Below are 18,476 nucleotides of genomic sequence, written 5' to 3'. Positions count from 1 at the left end.
CGTCCTCCAAAAAACAAGACCTCACATGACTCTGTGGACCAAAATATGAAAAAATTATAGCGCTCAAAATGTGGAGACGCAAAAACTATTTTTTGCAATAAAAAGCGTCTTTAAGGCTATGTTCACACTTTGCGGATTTTGCTGCGGATCCGCAGTGGATTTGACCGCTGCGGATCCGCAGCAGTTTCCCATGAGTTTACAGTCCAATGTAAACCTATGGAAAAAAAAACGCTGTGCACATGCTGTGGAAAAAAACGCACAGAAATGCAGCGGATTACATTCCGCAGCATGTCACTTCTTTACTGCGGATTTTCACCTGCTCCAATAGGAAAATGCAGATGAAAATCCGCAATAAAAACCACGATAAATCCGCAGTAAAAACCGCGACAGGTTTTCACAATTCCGCTGCGGAAAATTCCGCAGTGGAATCCGCAAAGTGTGCACATAGCCTTAGTGTGTGACAGCTGCCAATCATAAAAATCCGCTAAAAAAAACGCTATAAAACTAAATCAAACCCCCCTTCATCACACCCTTAGTTAGAGAAAAATAATAAAATTTAAAAAATGTATTTACCATATATACTCGAGTATAAGCCGACCCCCTCCCCCCCCCCCCCTAATTTTGCCACAAAAAACTGGGAAAACTTAATGACTCGAGTATAAGCATAGGGTGGGAAATGCAGCAGCTACCGGTAAATGTCAAAAATACAAATAGATACCAATAAAAGTAACATTAATTGAGACATCAGTAGGTTGTGTTTTTGAATATCCATATTGAATCAGGAGCCCCATATAATGCTCCATAAAGTTTATGATGGGCCCATAAGATGCTCCATATTAAAATATGCCCCATGTAATCCTGCATAAAGGTTAATAATGGCCTCATAAGATGCTCCATACAGACATTTGCCCCATTTGCTGTTGCTGTGATAAAAAAAAAATCACATACTCACCTCTCTGTCGCTCAGGCCCCCGGCACTTTCAATATTCACCTGCTCCTCGTTCTGGCGCCGCTCCATCTTCAGCGTCTTCTGCACTGATGTTCAGGCAGAGGGTGCGCACTAACCACGTCATCGCGCCCTCTGACCTGAGCGTCACTACAGAAGACGCTGAAGATGGAGCGGCGCCAGAACGAGGAGCAGGTGAATATCGCGCAGCGCTCCCCTCCCCATTATACTCTCCTGCTCCTGGCGCTGTGCAGTCCCTGGTTCCCCGGCACCGCAGCTTCTTCCTGTACTGAGCGGTCACTGTTACCACTCATTACAGTAATGAATATGCGGCTCCACCCCTATGGGAGGTGGAGCTGCCTATTCATTACTGTAATGAGCGGTACCATGTGACCGCTCAGTACAGGAAGAAGCTGGAGCGCCGGGGAGCCAGGGACCTGCAGGGACCGTGCCAGGAGCAGGTGAGTATAATTAGACAGCCCCCGCTCCCCCTCCCCTGCTGACCCCTGGGTGTCACTCGAGTATAAGCCGAGAGGGGGACGTTCAGCCCAAAAAAATGGGCTGAAAATCTCGGCTTATACTTGAGTATATACGGTATTTCCATTTTCCCGTTAGGTTGGGGTTAGGGCTACAGTTAGGGTTGGGGCTAAAGTTAGGGTTCGGGTTTGGATTACATTTGCGGTTGGGATTAGGGTTAGGGGTGTGTCAGGGTTAGAGGTGTGGTTAGGGTTACCGTTGGGATTAGGGTTAGGGGTGTGTTTGGATTAGGGTTTCACTTCGAATTGGGGGGGTTTCCACTGTTTAGGCACATCAGGGGCTCTCAAAACGCGTCCGATCTCAATTCTAGCCAATTCTGCGTTGAAAAAGTAAAACAGTGCTTCTTCCCTTCCGAGCACTCCCGTGTGCCCAAACAGAGGTTTACCCCAACATTTGGGGTATCAGAGTACTCAGGACAAATTGGACAACAACTTTTTGGGTCCAATTTCTCCTGTTACCCTTGGGAAAATACAAAACTGGGGGCTTAAAAACAATTTTTGTGGGAAAAAAAAAAAGATTTTTTATTTTCATGGCTCTGCGTTATAAACTGTAGTGAAACACTTGGGGGTTCAAAGATCTCACCACACATCTAGATAAGTTCCTTGGGGGGTCTAGTTTCCAATATGGGGTCACTTGTGGGGGGTTTCTACTGTTTAGGTACATTAGGGGCTCTGCAAATGCAACGTGACGCCTGCAGACCAATCCATCTAAGTCTGCATTCCAAACGGTGCGCCTTCCCTTCCGAGCTCTCCCATGTGCCCAAACGGTGGTTCCCCCCTACATATGGGGTATCAGCCTACTAAGGAGAAATTGGACCCCAAAATTTGTTGTACAATTTGTCATGTTACCCTTGGGAAAATAAAACAAATTGGAGCTGAATAAATTTTTTGTGAAAAGAAAATTAAATGTTCCTTTTTCCTGTGAAACACCTGAAGGGTTAATAAACTTCTTGAATGTGGTTTTGAGCACCTTGAGGGGTGCAGTTTTTAGAATGGTGTCACACTTGGGTATTTTCTATTATATAGACCCCTCAAAATGACTTCAAACGAGATGTGGTCCCTAAAAAAAAAATGGTGTTATAAAAATGAGAAATTGCTGGTCATCTTTTAACCCTTATAACTCCCTAACACACAAAAAATTTGGTTCCAAAATTGTGCTGATGTAAAGTAGGCATGTGGGAAATGTTACTTAAGTATTTTGCGTGACATATCTGATTTAAGGGCATAAAAATTCAAAGTTGGAAAATTGCGAAATTTTCGCGAATTTTTTTTTCCACAAACGCAATTAATATCAAAGAAATTGTACTTCATGATAGTAGTAAAATATGTCACGAGAAAACAGTGTCAGAATCACTGGGATCCGTTGAAGCGTTCCAGAGTTATAACCTCATAAAGGGACAGTGGTCAGAATTGTAAAACTTGGCCCGGTCCTTAACCCCTTAATCCCATATGACGTACTATCCCGTCCAGGTGACCTGGGACTTAATTCCCAGGGACGGGATAGTACGTCATATGCGATCGGCCGCGCTCACGGGGGGATCGCGGCCGGGTGTCAGCTGCCTATCGCAGCTGACATCCGGCACTATGTGCCAGGAGCGGTCACGGACCGCTCCCGGCACATTAACCCCCGGCACACCGCGATCAAAGATGATCGCGGTGTGCCGGCGGTGCAGGGAAGCATCGCGCAGGGAGGGGGCTCCCTGCGGGCTTCCCTGAGACGATCGGTACACGGTGATGTACTCACCGTGTACCGAGCGTCTTCTCCCTGCAGTCCCCGGATCCAAAATGGCCGCCGGGCTGCTTCCGGGTCCTGCAGGGAGCACTTCCGGGTCAGGATCAGGCTGCAGCTGCAGCTCTAATCCTGCCCGGCTGTATGTCAGATCACCGATCTGATAGAGTGCTGTGCACACTGTCAGATCGGTGATCTGTATTGTCCCCCCCTGGGACAAAGTGAAAAAGTAAAAAAAAAAATTTCCACACTTGTAAAAAAAAAAAAAAATTCCTAAATAAAGCAGAAAAAAAAAAAATATTATTCCCATAAATACATTTCTTTACATAAAAAAAACAAACAAAAAAACAATAAAAGTACACATATTTAGTATCGCCGCGTCCGTAACGACCCGACCTATAAAACTGGCCCACTAGTTAACCCCTTCAGTGAACACCGTAAGAAGAAAAAAAAAAAAAAAAACGAGCCAAAAAACAACGCTTTATTATCATAACGCTGAACAAAAAGTGGAATAACACGCGATCAAAAAGACGGATATAAATAACCATGGTACCTCTGAAAACGTCATCTTGTCCCGCAAAAAACGAGCCGCCATATAGCATCATAACCAAAAAAATAAAAAAGTTATAGTCCGCAGAATAAAGCGATGCCAAAATAATTATTTTTTCTATAAAATAGCTTTTATCGTATAAAAGCGCCAAAACATAAAAAAAATGATATAAATGAGGTATCGCTGTAATCGTACTGACCCGAAGAATAAAACTGCTTCATCAATTTTACCAAACGCGGAACGGTATAAACGCCTCCGCCAAAAGAAATTCATGAATAGCTGGTTTTTGGTCATTCTGCCTCACAAAAAATCGGAATAAAAAGCGATCAAAAACTGTCACATGTCCGAAAATGTAACCGATAAAAACGTCAACTCGTCCCGCAAAAAACAAGACCTCACATGACTCTGTGGACCAAAATATGGAAAAATTATAGGTCTCAAAATGTGGAGACGCAAAAACTTTTTTGCTATAAAAAGCGTCTTTTAGTGTGTGACGGCTGCCAATCATAAAAATCCGATATAAAAAACGCTATAAAAGTAAATCAAACCCCCCTTCATCACCCCCTTAGTTAGGCTAGGTTCACATTGCGTTAATGGGTTAACGCTAACGGACAGCGTTGCACGGCGAAAATGTCACAATTAACGCCGTGCAACGGGTCCGTTAGCACAACCATTGACAGCAATGTGATTTCTCTATCGCCTTTCATTGGGGGACACAGGAACCATGGGTGTATGCTGCTGCCACTAGGAGGCTGACACTATGCAAATAAAAATGTTAGCTCCTCCTCTGCAGTGTACACCCTACCGACAGGAAGTAGGATATTCAGTTTAGCTTAGTGTCAGTAGGAGGTGGACACGGGTCTTTCATTAGACCCTTATCTACCTCAATGTGCGTCGTTTCTTTTTCAGGTTTTCGGAGGGGATACAGGGTGAACAGTCACACCTGTAGTCCCACAATACGGACTATGAGTACGGCGTGTACTGCCACCCCGTATCCTCATAGATCCCTTAGCAGGACCATGATCCTGGCACACCAGCGTGCTCAGAAGTCCGGTCCTGGCTCCGTCCCCCGCCCACTCGCCTTCCAGAGCCTGTCGGTTGGAGGAGACGAGGACGTCCATCACGGCTTCCTGGACGTCTCATTCCTCTTCAGGTTAGTATCGACGTGGGAAGTTGAGGTGAGTATTTCCCATCCCAAATCTTTCAAGGGGGGTTCTGGCTAGGGCTCCCAGATTACCTGGTCGTCGCTTGCTCCCAGATTGCGCAGCACGGCCTGGGATTACTGTTCCCACGCAGCCCCCTCTGCCTTCTATTCCGGCACAGGGCCTTTACAGCCTGCCACGCCGCTTCCTCCACTCCCCCCAGTGAGACAGCCCTGACTAGCTGTCCCGCCCTTCTTTCTGCGGCGCGCTTCCCCGGCGCCGCGGCTTCCCGGCGCCGCGGTTTTTAATGGGGCCAGCGGCGCGCTTCCCCGACGCCGCGGTTTTAATGGGGCCACACTTCTTTCTCCAGCGCGACAGCCCTCTCAGGCTGCCGCGCCGCTTCCCCCTGCGGCGCACTGCTCTGGCGCCGCGGGTGTCTCATAGCAGCCGCTCCATCCTCTCCAGCGTGGCAGCCTTGGCAGGCTGCCGCGCTGCTTTTCTACCTTCGGCACACTGATCCGGCGCCGCGGCTCTCCTCCGGCGGTCGCTGGCCGCTAATTTAGGCCCCGGCTTCTGCCCGGGCCTACTTCCGGTGCCGCGCTCTGTCCACTTCCGCTTTCATCGGGCGGGCTTTTTCCCGCCCGACAATCTCTTTACTCCCCGCCCACCGGCGCCATCTTGGTGCTCCTGGGCCCCTGATTTCTACGCCGCTGCTTAGCGCCACATCGCAGCAGGGCGCACGTTCCAGCGCCCTTTTCAAGCCCAGTGTCTGGCCCAGCGGTCAAGAATCCAGCAACTAACCGAGACGTCGCAGGTTCAATCCCAGTGTGTGGTACCACTGCCACTTTATAGCTGATGGTTCAAAAACATAAAGGGTTAAATATTGCTGTTGGAGTAATAATCTGGATGATTTATTTTCTCCGGCGGGGTCCCCTGCATCCTCCTTAGGTTGCCATCTCATCGCTGGTGCCCTGGACCTGTGCCATGATGCCGGTCGCAGCTACAGCCAGGAGCAGTCTACAGGACTCTACTATTACTGTGAGTAGCTCTGCTATGCAGCCTATTACTCCCCTCTCCTGTTCCCCTAACCTTCGGGCATCATTTAGTGGGTCTGCTCCCAGGCCTAACCCTATAAGGAGAGCGTCCCTGTCCTCCTGCTTCCTCTTCTGCAGCAACTCCCTGTCCAGGAGTCCCTAACCCAGGTGAGGCCGAGACCCCTATCCCTGGGTGGGCTTTCCTTCTGTCTCAGTCTGGGGCGGACTTCACCAGGATGTCACGACCTTGGTATTCGTGCCTGTCCGCAATCACTAGTGGGTCACAGGATTCTCCGTCCAGCCTTGTTCAACTTGGGCCACAAGAGATACAGAACAGAGGGATACAGGGTGAACAGTCACACCTGCAATCCCACATTATTGACTATGAGTACGGCGTGTACTGCCACCCCGTATCCTCATAGATCCGACGGCAGGACCATGATCCTAGCACACAAGCGTGCTTAGATGTTCGGTCCCAGCTCCATTCCCCACCCACTCGCCCTCCAGAGCCTGTCGGTTGGAGGAGACCAGGACGTTCACCATCAGCCCCATGAACGTCTGACACCTGTCTTTCCCGCTCCATCTTGCCCTCCGGTCTGGACCGGTGAGATCCCTCTTCCTGATCCTCCTCTCTATCGAGAGAGAGAGACGGGCTTCCTCGGTCAGGTTTGCAGAGGAAGTTTCAGACTTGGATAGCCTTGTTGTTGCGATCAACCAGACCCTAAGCATCATGGATACCTCTACGGAACCCGCAGAATAGGCGGTTTTCGTTTAGACGGTCAAACCACCTTCCAGGATCTTTGCCCCACACACACTGAATATGTGGTGGTACTTCCCACTTTATCGCTAACTGGACTGATTCCTCGGCAGGAAGCGCGTCAGTTCCCAGACTGTCTACCAGCTTGGCACGGGTTCCAAGGATACTTTTATAGAACCGCTGGAAAAATCAGCCTTTTGTAACGGCTGCTTCTACTTTGTGCCTCGGCCATTACCTCTACCTGGGTCTCAGGGACCATAGATAGATGGACCAAACAGCCTTGTAAGAGCACCCCGCCTGGAGCTCCTCCGGGGGAGCTAGCCGACCTGACAGACCGGATTTCCTATGCAGGGAAATATTTGGTATCTGCCTCCCTAGATGCGCAGCTTGTGCAGCTCACACATCCAACATTATGGTGGCCATCCGACGGAATATTTGGCTCTACACACAGCCCTTCCAGGGGGCCTGTTTACATGAGGGAACAAATTATTAATGACGCCACGGGAAGCACGAGTTCCCTTTGTCCCTTCGCTGTTTTACGGCGTCGGAAGATTCCTCTAGCTAACACGGACTGCAATTTCGTCTGGCTAGAGAAAAGGCTTCCTTTAAGCCTATCCCTTCCCGGTGTGCCCGCAACTCCCAGGGTTGGTCCACCAGGCCTAGACCTGGCAGATCTTCTTCGGCATAATAACTCGTGCTAACGGCCCAGCGTTTCTCCCCGTTTGGGTGGGCATCTCCTGCCTTTTTAAGGGATGTTTGGATGCTTGGCTGGCTTCGGTGGAGGACGCCTAGATCAGGGAGGTGGTATCCTCTGGATACAAGATAGGGTTCGCTTAGCGGCCCGGAATCGCTTCTTTGAATCCCGCCCTCTAAAAATCCTCCTCTGATCTCAGGTTTCTTTGCATCCATTACCTTCCTTCCTTCCTTCCTTGTTCGGAGGTTATTGTTTCCGTCCCACAGCAGGTACGCTTCCCAGGTTTCTATCCAAACCTGCTTGTAGTGCCGAAGAAGAGCGGCGCAGTTCGACCCTTTCTGTCTCTGAACTTAGTGAACAGAAGGTTCCGCATGCGGCATTTCAGGATGAAGTTCCTCTGTTCAGTCCTGGCTTCCATGGACCCACGGGAATTCCTGTGCTACATGGATATCCAAGAGGCCTTGCTCCATGTCCTGATTTTCCTTGTTGATCAGGGGCCTTAGTGCTCATTACATACCTTGAAGTATTCCTCATCAAGCCTCTGCCCCTCTCTCAGGCCCTGAGGGTCTGACCATCGTCCTAGACTCCCTGTCCTGTTTCTGGTGGCTGGCCAACAGAACAAAGTCTTGTCTTGTTTCGAGTCAGCGTCTCGTCCTCTTAGGCATGTTGTTCGACATCGCCGGGGTTTTTTCTTCTTGAGAAGCGGGCAATTCTCCATACGGAGTTCGCTCTCTGCAGGGCCCTCGGCTGCCTTCCTTCCGTTCAGCTACGACGGTCCTGTGATGCATGGTGACAGCTCCGTAAGCGTTCTCTTTTGCGCGGTTCCACTTGAGACCACTTCAGCAGGCCATCCTTCCTCAGTGGGACACGTCTGTACTGTCTCTGGACCCTCCAATCCGACTTTCCATCCGATTCTAATAGCCTCTCAACTGGTGGCTGTCATCCCCTCTTATTCCTCATGTTCGGTCCTCCCCAAGGCAGGTGGTGACGACGGTCACCAGCCTTCCCTGCTGGGGTGCGTTTTCTCGCCATCCGTCATTGAAGGGGGCGTTGGTCGGAGCAAGGGTCCTCTCCGCCGATCGAGGGGCCTTTCTTCTATCCCTGAGTCCCTGGGAAAGGCTTCTCAGAGGTCTGCCAGTCAGAATCCAGACGTCCAATGCCTCGGCTGTGGCTTATGTCAATCACCAGGGAGGGAATCAGTCTCTTGGCAATGGCGGAGGTATCCAGGATCCTCTGGGCAGAGGCGACGGTTTCAGCACTATCCGCAGTGCATATCCCCGGCGTGGACAACTAGGCCGCAGTGTTTTCTCTGCCGCGAGGGTCTTGCAGCAGGACAGGGGTCCCGACTCAGGAGGTCTTCCTTCAAATTTTCCTTGGATGAGGAACTCCGGACACTGATCTCCTGGCGGCCCGACTGCTTAGGAAGGGTCCACCGTTTTGTTTCCAAGTCCGCGATCCTCTTGTTGTGGATACCGATACCTTGACCATTCCTGGGTCGCCATTTGTACTTACCTTTCTGTTCCTCCCTCCCCTTTCTTCCCAGACTGTTGAAGATCTATGCGGAGGGGGTGCCGGTCATTCTGACCGCACCAGATTGGCCCAGAAGGTTCTGGTTCGCTGACATCGTTTGTCTCCTCGCGGACTCTCACTGGAGGCCCCAGTCAGGTCAGATCTTCTGTACTAGGGACCCATCTGCCGCAGAGTTCTTGGTGTCTCAAGTTAACAGCTTTGCTGTCGAAACCTTCCTTTTTGGCCGTTCTCTCTAGGCGGGACTTGATGCTGGCCTTGCCCTTAGTTTTCTAAAGGGTCAGATAGCAACCCTTTCCATCCTTTTTCTGAAGTCCCTTTTCAGAGGTCCTTCGCTACTGGCTATCACGGTACGAAGATTTATATCCGTCCCGTCCTCAGATCAGAACCTTTCTTCAGTAGCGCATGCGGCTCCCTCGTACCACACTTCCGTGGATCCCTGGGACCTCAGTCTTGTTCTGGAGGCTCGGTGGACTTTCTCCCTTGAGCCTCTCCATGAGCCTCACTGTCTGCTCTGTCCTGCAAGGTGGCTTTGCTGGTGGCCATCTCCACGCATCTCGGAGTTGGTGGCTCTCTCCTGTCGCCCCTTGGTTTTTCACCAGGATAGGGTAGTTTTACGGCCTCCGTCGCCTTTTCTTCCCAGGGTGGTGTCCTCCTTTTACTTGAATAAGATCGTCCTTCCCACCTTTGTCCTGCTCCGATCGATTCTCTGGGGCGTTCTCTGAACAGGCTAGACCTGGTCAGGGCGGTGAGGATCTATTTGTCTAGGGCCGCCTTCTTTAGGAAGACGGACTGTCTTTTTGTCATTCCAGACGGTACGCCAAGAGGCCTGCCGGCTTCCAAGGTTACGATTGTTCTCTGGATCAGACCTGCCATTCTGGAGGCTCATCGGATCAAGAACTGAGTGACTCCTCCCTCTGCTCCGGGCAGTTGGCGCCTCCTGGGCGGTACACCCTGGGGCATCCGCCCTACATCTTTGCTAGGTGGCAACCTAGTGTTCCGGTCACTCCTTTGCCAAGGGGTTATAAGCTCCATACCTACGCTTCGGCAGTTGCCAGCCTAGGCGGAAGGATCTTGCAGGCGGCAGTGGTGATTCCTCCGACCTTTTTTCAGCTGTTCCCACCCCAGGGACTGCTTTGGGACGTCCCATGGTTCCTGTGTCCCCCAATGAAAGGCGATAGAGAAAACAGGATTTTTGGTTGCTTACCGTAAAATCTGTTTCTCGGAGCCTTCATTGGGGGACACAGCACCCTCCCAAGTTGAACAGCTCTGTTTACTGTTTACGTTTGAGTTCTTTGAACACTCTTTGAGTGTTTGAAACTGTTGATCTGTGAAGCGCCGTGGAATTTGTTGGCGCTATATAAATAAAGTTTATTATATTATTATTCTTTCTCTTTTACACGTTGCTTCTCCTACTGCTTTCTCACTAACTGAATATCCTACTTCCTGTCGGTAGGGTGTACACTGCAGAGGAGGAGCTAACTTTTTTATTTGCATAGTGTCAGCCTCCTAGTGGCAGCAGCATACACCCATGGTTCCTGTGTCCCCCAATGAAGGCTCCGAGAAACAGATTTTACGGTAAGCAACCAAAAATCCTGTTTTTTGGGTGTAGCGCATCGCTAGAGCGTGCCATTTTCGGCTCGCGCTAGCAAGGTGCCATTCTTTTGTGGCGCGCCTCAGACGCTGCTTGCAGCGTCCGCGGCGCGCCCGAGGTCCGATCCCCGATCTTCCAGACCGGGGACGTTAACGTGACCACTAAACACGACACCTAAAAAGACATTGCGTTAGCGCAATCCGCTAGTGCTAAACGGATTTCGCTAACGCAATGTGAACCTAGCCTTAGGGAAAAATAATAAAATTAAAAAAAATGTATTTATTTCCATTTTCCCGTTAGGGTTAGGGCTAGGGTTAGGGCTAGGGTTAGGGTTTGGATTACATTTACGGTTGGGATTAGGGTTGGGATTAGAATTAGGGGTGTGTCAGGGTTAGGTGTGTGGTTAGGGTTACAGTTGGGATTAGGGTTAGGGTTGCGTTTGGATTAGGGTTTCATTTATAATTGGGGGGTTTCCACTGTTTAGACACATCAGGGGCTCTCCAAACGCGACATGGCGTCCGATCTCAATTCCAGCCAATTCTGCATTGAAAAAGTAAAACAGTGCTCCTTCACTTCCGAGCTCTCCCGTGCGCCCAAACAGGGGTTTACCCCAACATATAGGGTATCATCGTACTCGAGACAAATTGGACAACAAGTTTTTGGGTCCAAGTTCTCTTGTTATCCTTGGGAAAATAAAAATTTGGGGGGCTAAAAATCATTTTTGTGGGAAAAAAAAGGATTTTTTATTTTCACGGCTCTGCGTTGTAAACTGTAGTGAAACACCAGTCTGCATTCCAAATGGCGCTCCTTCCCTTCCGAGCTCTGCCATGCGCCGAAACAGTGGTCCCCCCCCCCCACATATGGGGTATCAGTGTACTCAGGACAAATTGGACAACAACTTTTGGGGTCCAATTTATTATGTTACCCTTGTGAAAATACAAAACTGGGGGCTAAAAAATAATTTTTGCGAAAAAAAAAAAAAAAAAATTTTTTTTAACGGCTCTGCGTTATAAACTGTAGTGAAACACTTGGGGGTTCAAAGCTCTCAAAACACATCTAGATAAGTTCCTTAGGGGGTCTAGTTTCCAAAATGGTGTCACTTGTGGGGGGTTTTAATGTTTAGGCACATCAGGGGCTCTCCAAACCAACATGGCGTCCCATCTTAATTCCAGTCAATTTTGCATTGAAAAGTCAAATGGCGCTCCTTCCCTTCCGAGCTCTGCTATGCACCCAAAAAGTGGTTTACCCCCACATATCGGGTATCTTCGCACTCAGGACAAATTGCACAACAACTTTTGTGGTCTAATTTCTTCTCTTACCCTTGGGAAAATAAAAAATTGGGGGCGAAAAGATAATTTTTGTGAAAAAATAAGATTTTTTATTTTTACGGCTCTGCATTATAAACTTCTGTGAAGCACTTGTTGGGTCAAAGTGCTCACCACACCTCTAGATAAGTTCCTTAGGGGGTCTACTTTCCAAAATGGTGACACTTGTGGGGATTTCAATGTTTAGGCACATCAGGGGCTCTCCAAACGCAACATGGCATCCCATCTCAATTCCAGTCAATTTTGCATTGAAAAGTAAAATGGCGCTCCTTCCCTTCCGAGCTCTGCCATACGCCCAAACAATGGTTTACACCCATATATGGGGTATCAGCGTACTCAGGACAAATTGGCCAACAATTTTTGAGGTCCAATTTCTTCTCTTACTCTTGGGAAAATAAAAAATTGGGGGCGAAAAGATCATTTTTGTGAAAAAATATGATTTTTTATTTTTACGGCTCTGCATTATAAACTTCTGTGAAGCAATTGGTGGGTCAAAGTGGTCACCACACATCTAGATAAGTTCCTTAGGGTGTCTACTTTCCAAAATGGTGTCACTTGTGGGGGGTTTCAATGTTTAGGCACATGAGGGGCTCTCCAAACGCAACATGGCGTCCCATCTCAATTCCTGTCAATTTTGCATTTAAAAGTCAAATGGCGCTCCTTTCATTCCGAGCTCTGCCATGCGCCCAAACAGTGGTTTACCCCCACATATGGGGTATCAGCGTACTCAGTACAGATTGTACAACAATGTTTGGCATCCATTTTATCCTGTTACCCTTGGTAAAATAAAACAAATTGGAGCTGAAATAAATTTTGTGTGAAAAAAAGTTAAATATTCATTTTTATTTAAACATTCCAAAAATTCCTGTGAAACCCCTGAAGGGTTAATAAACTTCTTGAATGTGGTTTTGAGCACCTTGAGGGGTGCAGTTTTTAGAATGGTGTCACACTTGGGTATTTTCTATCATATAGACCCCTCAAAATGACATCAAATGAGATGTGGTCCCTAAAAAAAAATGGTGTTGTAAAAATGAGAAATTGCTGGTCAACTATTAACCCTTATAACTCCCTAACAAAAAAAAATTTTGGTTCCAAAATTGTGCTGATGTAAAGAAGACGTGTGGGAAATGTTACTTATTAAGTATTTTGTGTGACATATCTCTGTGATTTAATTGCATAAAGATTCAAAGCTGGAAAATTGCGAAATTTTCAAAATTTTCGCCATATTTCCATTTTTTTCACAAATAAACGCAGGTAATATCAAAGAAATTTTACCACTACCATGAAGTACAATATGTCACGAGAAAACAATGTCAGAATCACCAGGATCCGTTGAAGCGTTCCAGAGTTATAACCTCATAAAGGGACAGTGGTCAGAATTGTAAAAATTGGCCCGGTCCATAACGTGCAAACCACCCTTGGGGGTAAAGGGGTTAACGTGCAAACCACCCTTGGGGGTAAAGGGGTTAAAACCTTACCGTTTGTCAAGTGACATGCATGTGGGTAAGAGCTGAGAAGGACTGGGCCCTGCTAAGTACCCTATATTCTTTTCATGCATTATTGCTGTTTATTTACTGCAGGGTATTCAATCTTTGTTTGGGTTTTTTTTCTGTTCAGTGGCCAGTGTGAACGTGCGCTTACACGCTGCATGCACACCAGTTTGTATCCCAGTTCATACATTTTGCGTTTTTTTTTTCAGTCTGTTTTTCATCATGTGCATATAAAAAGTGTGTGTGTGTATGTATGTATGTATGTATGTATGTGTGTGTGGCCTGACTTTCCTTGAGCTGGACATTATATTAATGTGGTTTCCCATGGCTGTCCACTAGTTGGGCCCAGTCCTTGACAAACATTATCTATCTAGCTATCTATCTATCTATCTATCTATCTATCTATCTATCTATCTATCTATCTATCTATCTATCTATCTATATGGATATATTTTTTTAATCAAAGAACATAATAACTAAGTACCATATATTTTCATGCACCATTGTTGATTATTCATTTACTGCAGGATGTTCAATCATTGTTTCTATATTTGTTTTTTTTCCGTGTGTACTTGTAGCTGAATTGTGTGCCATCATTGATGTTTAGATTTTATTGTATGCCTTTTTAGTTCATTTTACTGTGATCACTGTCACGTACACTTTTATAGCTTGGATCATTCAAGACCCTGACACCAAACCTGTATGTTATTGTTTATTCACCTTTTTATATACATAAACATGTATAACAGCTTTTTATAAGCAAAATGTTTTCCATACTTTTTTTTAGTTTTGAACATATTTATTTATTTTTTATTTTTTTACTTAATCCCTATATAGGACTTTTATTTGCTTGATCATTGATCTAAAATCCTGCGGTACTGCATGATATACTTCAACTCTGACATTTTACCTGTTAGACTGTGGGTTTCTGCAGCAATTCCCGGCACTACATTATCACCCCTTTCCTCAAATAACCATCTAGATACCGCTGCAGTCTCCAAAGGCTTATGCGGCCGTGATTGGTTCTAATACAGGTTGTGACTCTTGTAGCAAGGTGTCAGCTATGATATACAGCTGATACCCATTGATGATGGTGACAGCTCTACTTGTGACCTGGCGCCATCATCGCTCCGTACATATACAGTGGTTTGCGGGAAGTCACCTACCGCCACTCCAGACCCGGCACTCAGACACCCATATTCATATCTATTAATGCAGCGTGCGTCTGTACAGAAGAGAGCCATTGTTTTGGTCAACAGACCTTTTTGACGGCCAGTGAATATCACTTTAGTCCTCCAGGAGTGTTTCTACCGCTACTCCATACATGTACTGCGGATGTCAGGGAGGGGGTTAAAGAAATTTTAAAAAAATTCTCTTTTCCAAATCCACCTACCACCAACGATCCACCAGTGCAGGAATAAGACATCTCTGCTCCAACACACACAGTGCTCTGGCGTGATGTCGCTATGGGTCAGTGGCGCGCTCCTCCTTTGACCTGCGGGAATATTGGCGCTCAGCGTGCGGCAGATAACGGACGCAGGAATTGCATGCATCCTTCAGGCTGTGTGTGTGACACACCTGTCCTAGAGGGAGCGTACCTCTCTCCATGTACACAGATATAAGACTCCTTCTGTTTTCCTGTGTCGTCCTGTGGCAGCCTGTCACACTCATTTACACAACACCGTCTGTCTGTCTGTCTGTCAGTGTTTAGTTTGTTGTAAATCTCTATTGATGGCGCAATGTCTTCCAGGAATAAAGCAGCTTCTGCAGAAGCTCCTGTCACAGCTTATGGGATGTGGAGCAGATTTCGATCTTGATGAGGAGGATGACTATGCTTCTGTCTCTCAGAGGAAGATGAACTGCACCATGGCCTCTCTGTCTGCATGGTATCAGAAGATCACCAAGGTAATCTTTACTGTACTCCTTCACATGGAAGTAGATTACTCAGCAGGGTTTCCTTTTCTCGCTGATTAACGCTTTAGAAGCAATGGTAACCGGAGGTCACCGTACATTATATAAAATCACTGATTGTCTAACTATGAATGATTGTCATATCTTTTTTTTTTTTATGTAAATGAAGAAATCAAGTTCTCCAAAGAAAAAGAGGCCGGCTTCCTTGGAACGTGGTCAAGCACCTCAGATTGTTGTGGTCTTCAAAGATTTGGAAAGTTTTCCATCTTCTGTCCTGCAGGAATTCATTGTTATTAGTAGGTACGTAGCTGTGAAGGCCATCCCATATTCTGCCTTAATGACTACCACAATTGAGATATGCTGGATCGTTATCAGAGATGTATCGAGAGAGCAAACGGCAAAGGAAAAAATCAGTAATGTGTCAGATGGAATCCTTCATCCACGCACATTGGTGGTGTAACATATGTGCAAAATATTGTATTCTCCTATAGGGCAGGAAGTCCTGAATATTCCTGCTCAAAAGTGAACCCCTGAACCAAATGCCTCTTCCAGGAGCTCATGCAACTACTTCATCTCTACTGGCAGCCTCCATTGTATTGGTGTCCGCACAGAGATGGCAGTCAATCTCTCAGAAGGACTGTTCCCATACGGCCAACGGTGGCTGACATTCAGATCAATGAATGACATGTTCTACAGCTTTGCTCACAACCAGCATGTCAGTCTCCTCTCCTGCTCTGTAACCCTGAATGTGGTGACAAATCTCTGCTTTCATGTCCTGTCCTGTTACAATCTTATACAGAGAGATCTCTTACAGCTGTCATTCTGGCTATTCTTCCATCCATTTGACTTGTAGTCTTCTGTTTTCTTCCACGTCTCTCGGGTTTGGCTTTCCATTTTATAGCACTGGAGATCATTTTAGCTGAACAGCCGATCATTGTCTGCACTTCTTTAGAAGTGTTACCCTCTCCAATCAACTTTTTAACCAAAGTGCGCTGTTCTTCTGAACAATGTCTTGAATGACCCATAGTTCTCAGACTTCCAAGGAGGAATGCTTGTACAACATGTCCTGGCTTCACCCCTAAATAAGTGCCACCTGATTCACCCGTTTCTTCACAGAATGATTGACCTCACTGATTGAACTCCACACTGCTATTATTTTGAACACTCCTCCTTCCAATTAATTATTCTAATACACAAACTCCAAAACCTGCGGTTTCCTTAGAATCTACTGCACTAACTGGTAAATTGTTGTTTATACCATAAACAGCGATTAATCTGGTTAGTCATATTGGCCCGCTATTATTTTGAACACTACTGTATCAGACGTATCCGTGAAAATGCTGGGTGTTGGTCTTGTGCCTATACATAATATTACGGTAATCTCTGTCCCAGGGGGTCCCTCCTATATAAATGAGGGCAGTAGACAAGGCTGCTTGCATTGAACACTGAAATCTATGAAACAGGCAAGGCATTTTAGACTTCTACAATTTATGCCGTTTTTGCGGTTCAGAGTGTACGAAGTCTATTTGCATTAAGAAAAAAAGTTATTCCTTTTCTCCTACCTAAAGTCCTGCTTTTTGTGTAGTTACCCTTCCAATAAGACGTAATACACCAAATGGCATAATAGACAGTCATGTGTGCCAAAGTTCAGTGTCCCATGATATAACCAATGTAAATGAACTGACAGTCCTTCATTCATATTTAAAGGATAAATTTTAAAGGATAAATTTTGCAACTTTCTAAATTGAACATTTCCTACCGTTTTGCAGAGTTTGTATAAAACCCTTCATCTATCTGGCTTTGTTGCTGATGACATCTTGTCTAAGCTTTATCAGTTCAGTCTGCTCTCTGCCTTTATTTTCATTAGAAATAGTGAGGGGGTGGGGGGTATAATGAACAGATTAGCGTGTGGAGAGGAAGTAAAGCATATATATCTTCTTAGAGGGCAGATCACACTTGTGGTACTCTACAGAGCGGGGAGAGAGAAGACAAATATAGAACAAACTTTTCCCGAGACATGATTTAGGCCGATAACCTTGCACTTTTTTTTTCCCTAAATGAATGTATCCACTGACCGTGTGTGATAAATTTCTACTAATGTTGCTGAATATATTATGACAATTCTAGAGATGAAAATTTGTACATTTCTCTAAAAATTACATTCTGGGTGCTAATACCTGGTTCAGGAAATGGATGGATCACTGATTTTTGCATGAAAAAATCGTTACTGATGTCACTTTATTTGTAACACAATACATGAAATGTTTCCTGTTTGCTTTTATTCAGTGTATTTTCCTTCTGTTTCTCAGTCGTTACTGTAAGGAGTTGCCTCTGGTTTTGGTGTTTGGCATTGCCACATCTCCAATGATAATCCACAGACTTCTGTCTCACTCGGTGTCCTCTCTGCTGTGTATAGAACTGTTTCAGTCCTCATCATGCACAGACCATTTGTCAACTGTAGTAAATAAGGTAAGTAATTCTCTGTTTTATTCAAAGTATTACTATGTATTTACTTCTTCTGACTCCTTTTAATGGCGTTTTCTATCAGAAATAATACATGCACGGCGGTGATCAGTGTTGTGAATTCCGTTCTTGGTTGTAAGTAGTATTTTTGTGAGTTCTGCTCTTGGGCTCCTCCTGTGGTCTTTAGTGGTATGGCTGCTTTTTGGATTTAGCTTCTCAGCTGTTTCCTTTGATTGTCTTTTGGGCTTAGCCCTCAATCAATGCCAGTTGTCAATTGTCTCTGCCTGGAGTCATTGCTCTTTGGATTTTCCTGACATTCTGACCAAGTTCTGCAAAGCTAAGTCCTTCCATGTCCTTTGCAGTTCACTTATTGTGGACTTGTTGTTTTGTACTGTCTTGTTTTTTTGCTCATTTGTCCAGTTTATCAGTATGGATCTTTTTAGCTAAACTGGAAGCTCTGGGCAGCAGAGTTTGCCCTCCACACCTTTAGTTAGGTGTGGAGATTTTTGCATTTCTCTGCGGTGGACTTTTTCTAGTTTTTTCTACTGACCGCACAGAGCTCTTTTCTGTACTTTCCTTTTTAGCTAGAAGTGGCCTCCTGTGCTCAATCTTGTTTCATACTACGTATGTCATTTCCTTCTTATCTCACAGTCATTACATGTGGGGGGCTGTCTTTCCTTTGGGGATTTTCTCTGAGGCAAGATAGTTTTCCTGCTTCTATCTTTAGGGGTAATTAGCTCTTGGGCTGTGACAAGTTGCCTAGGGAGCGTTAGGAGCA

General features: G+C 46.2%; 1 protein-coding gene across 4 annotated transcripts in view; it reads left to right on the top strand.

Moving 5' to 3' along the window:
* ORC3 (origin recognition complex subunit 3) overlaps window positions 1-18,476 on the top strand; it is a 113,929-nt gene that overhangs the window by 32,714 nt on the left and 62,739 nt on the right. For all 4 annotated transcript variants that reach the window (XM_069726385.1, XM_069726384.1, XM_069726387.1 and 1 more), the window contains 3 exons: window positions 15,075-15,229; window positions 15,405-15,535; window positions 17,545-17,704. In XM_069726385.1, the coding sequence (XP_069582486.1) occupies window positions 15,075-15,229; window positions 15,405-15,535; window positions 17,545-17,704 (446 nt within the window). The remainder of the gene's footprint in view (window positions 1-15,074; window positions 15,230-15,404; window positions 15,536-17,544; window positions 17,705-18,476) is intronic.

The sequence above is a fragment of the Ranitomeya imitator genome, chromosome 5, assembly GCF_032444005.1.
Source record: "Ranitomeya imitator isolate aRanImi1 chromosome 5, aRanImi1.pri, whole genome shotgun sequence".
NCBI classification, from domain to species: domain Eukaryota; kingdom Metazoa; phylum Chordata; class Amphibia; order Anura; family Dendrobatidae; genus Ranitomeya; species Ranitomeya imitator.
Note: the sequence above shows the minus strand (reverse complement) of the source record. Positions and strands in the feature narration are given on the sequence as shown.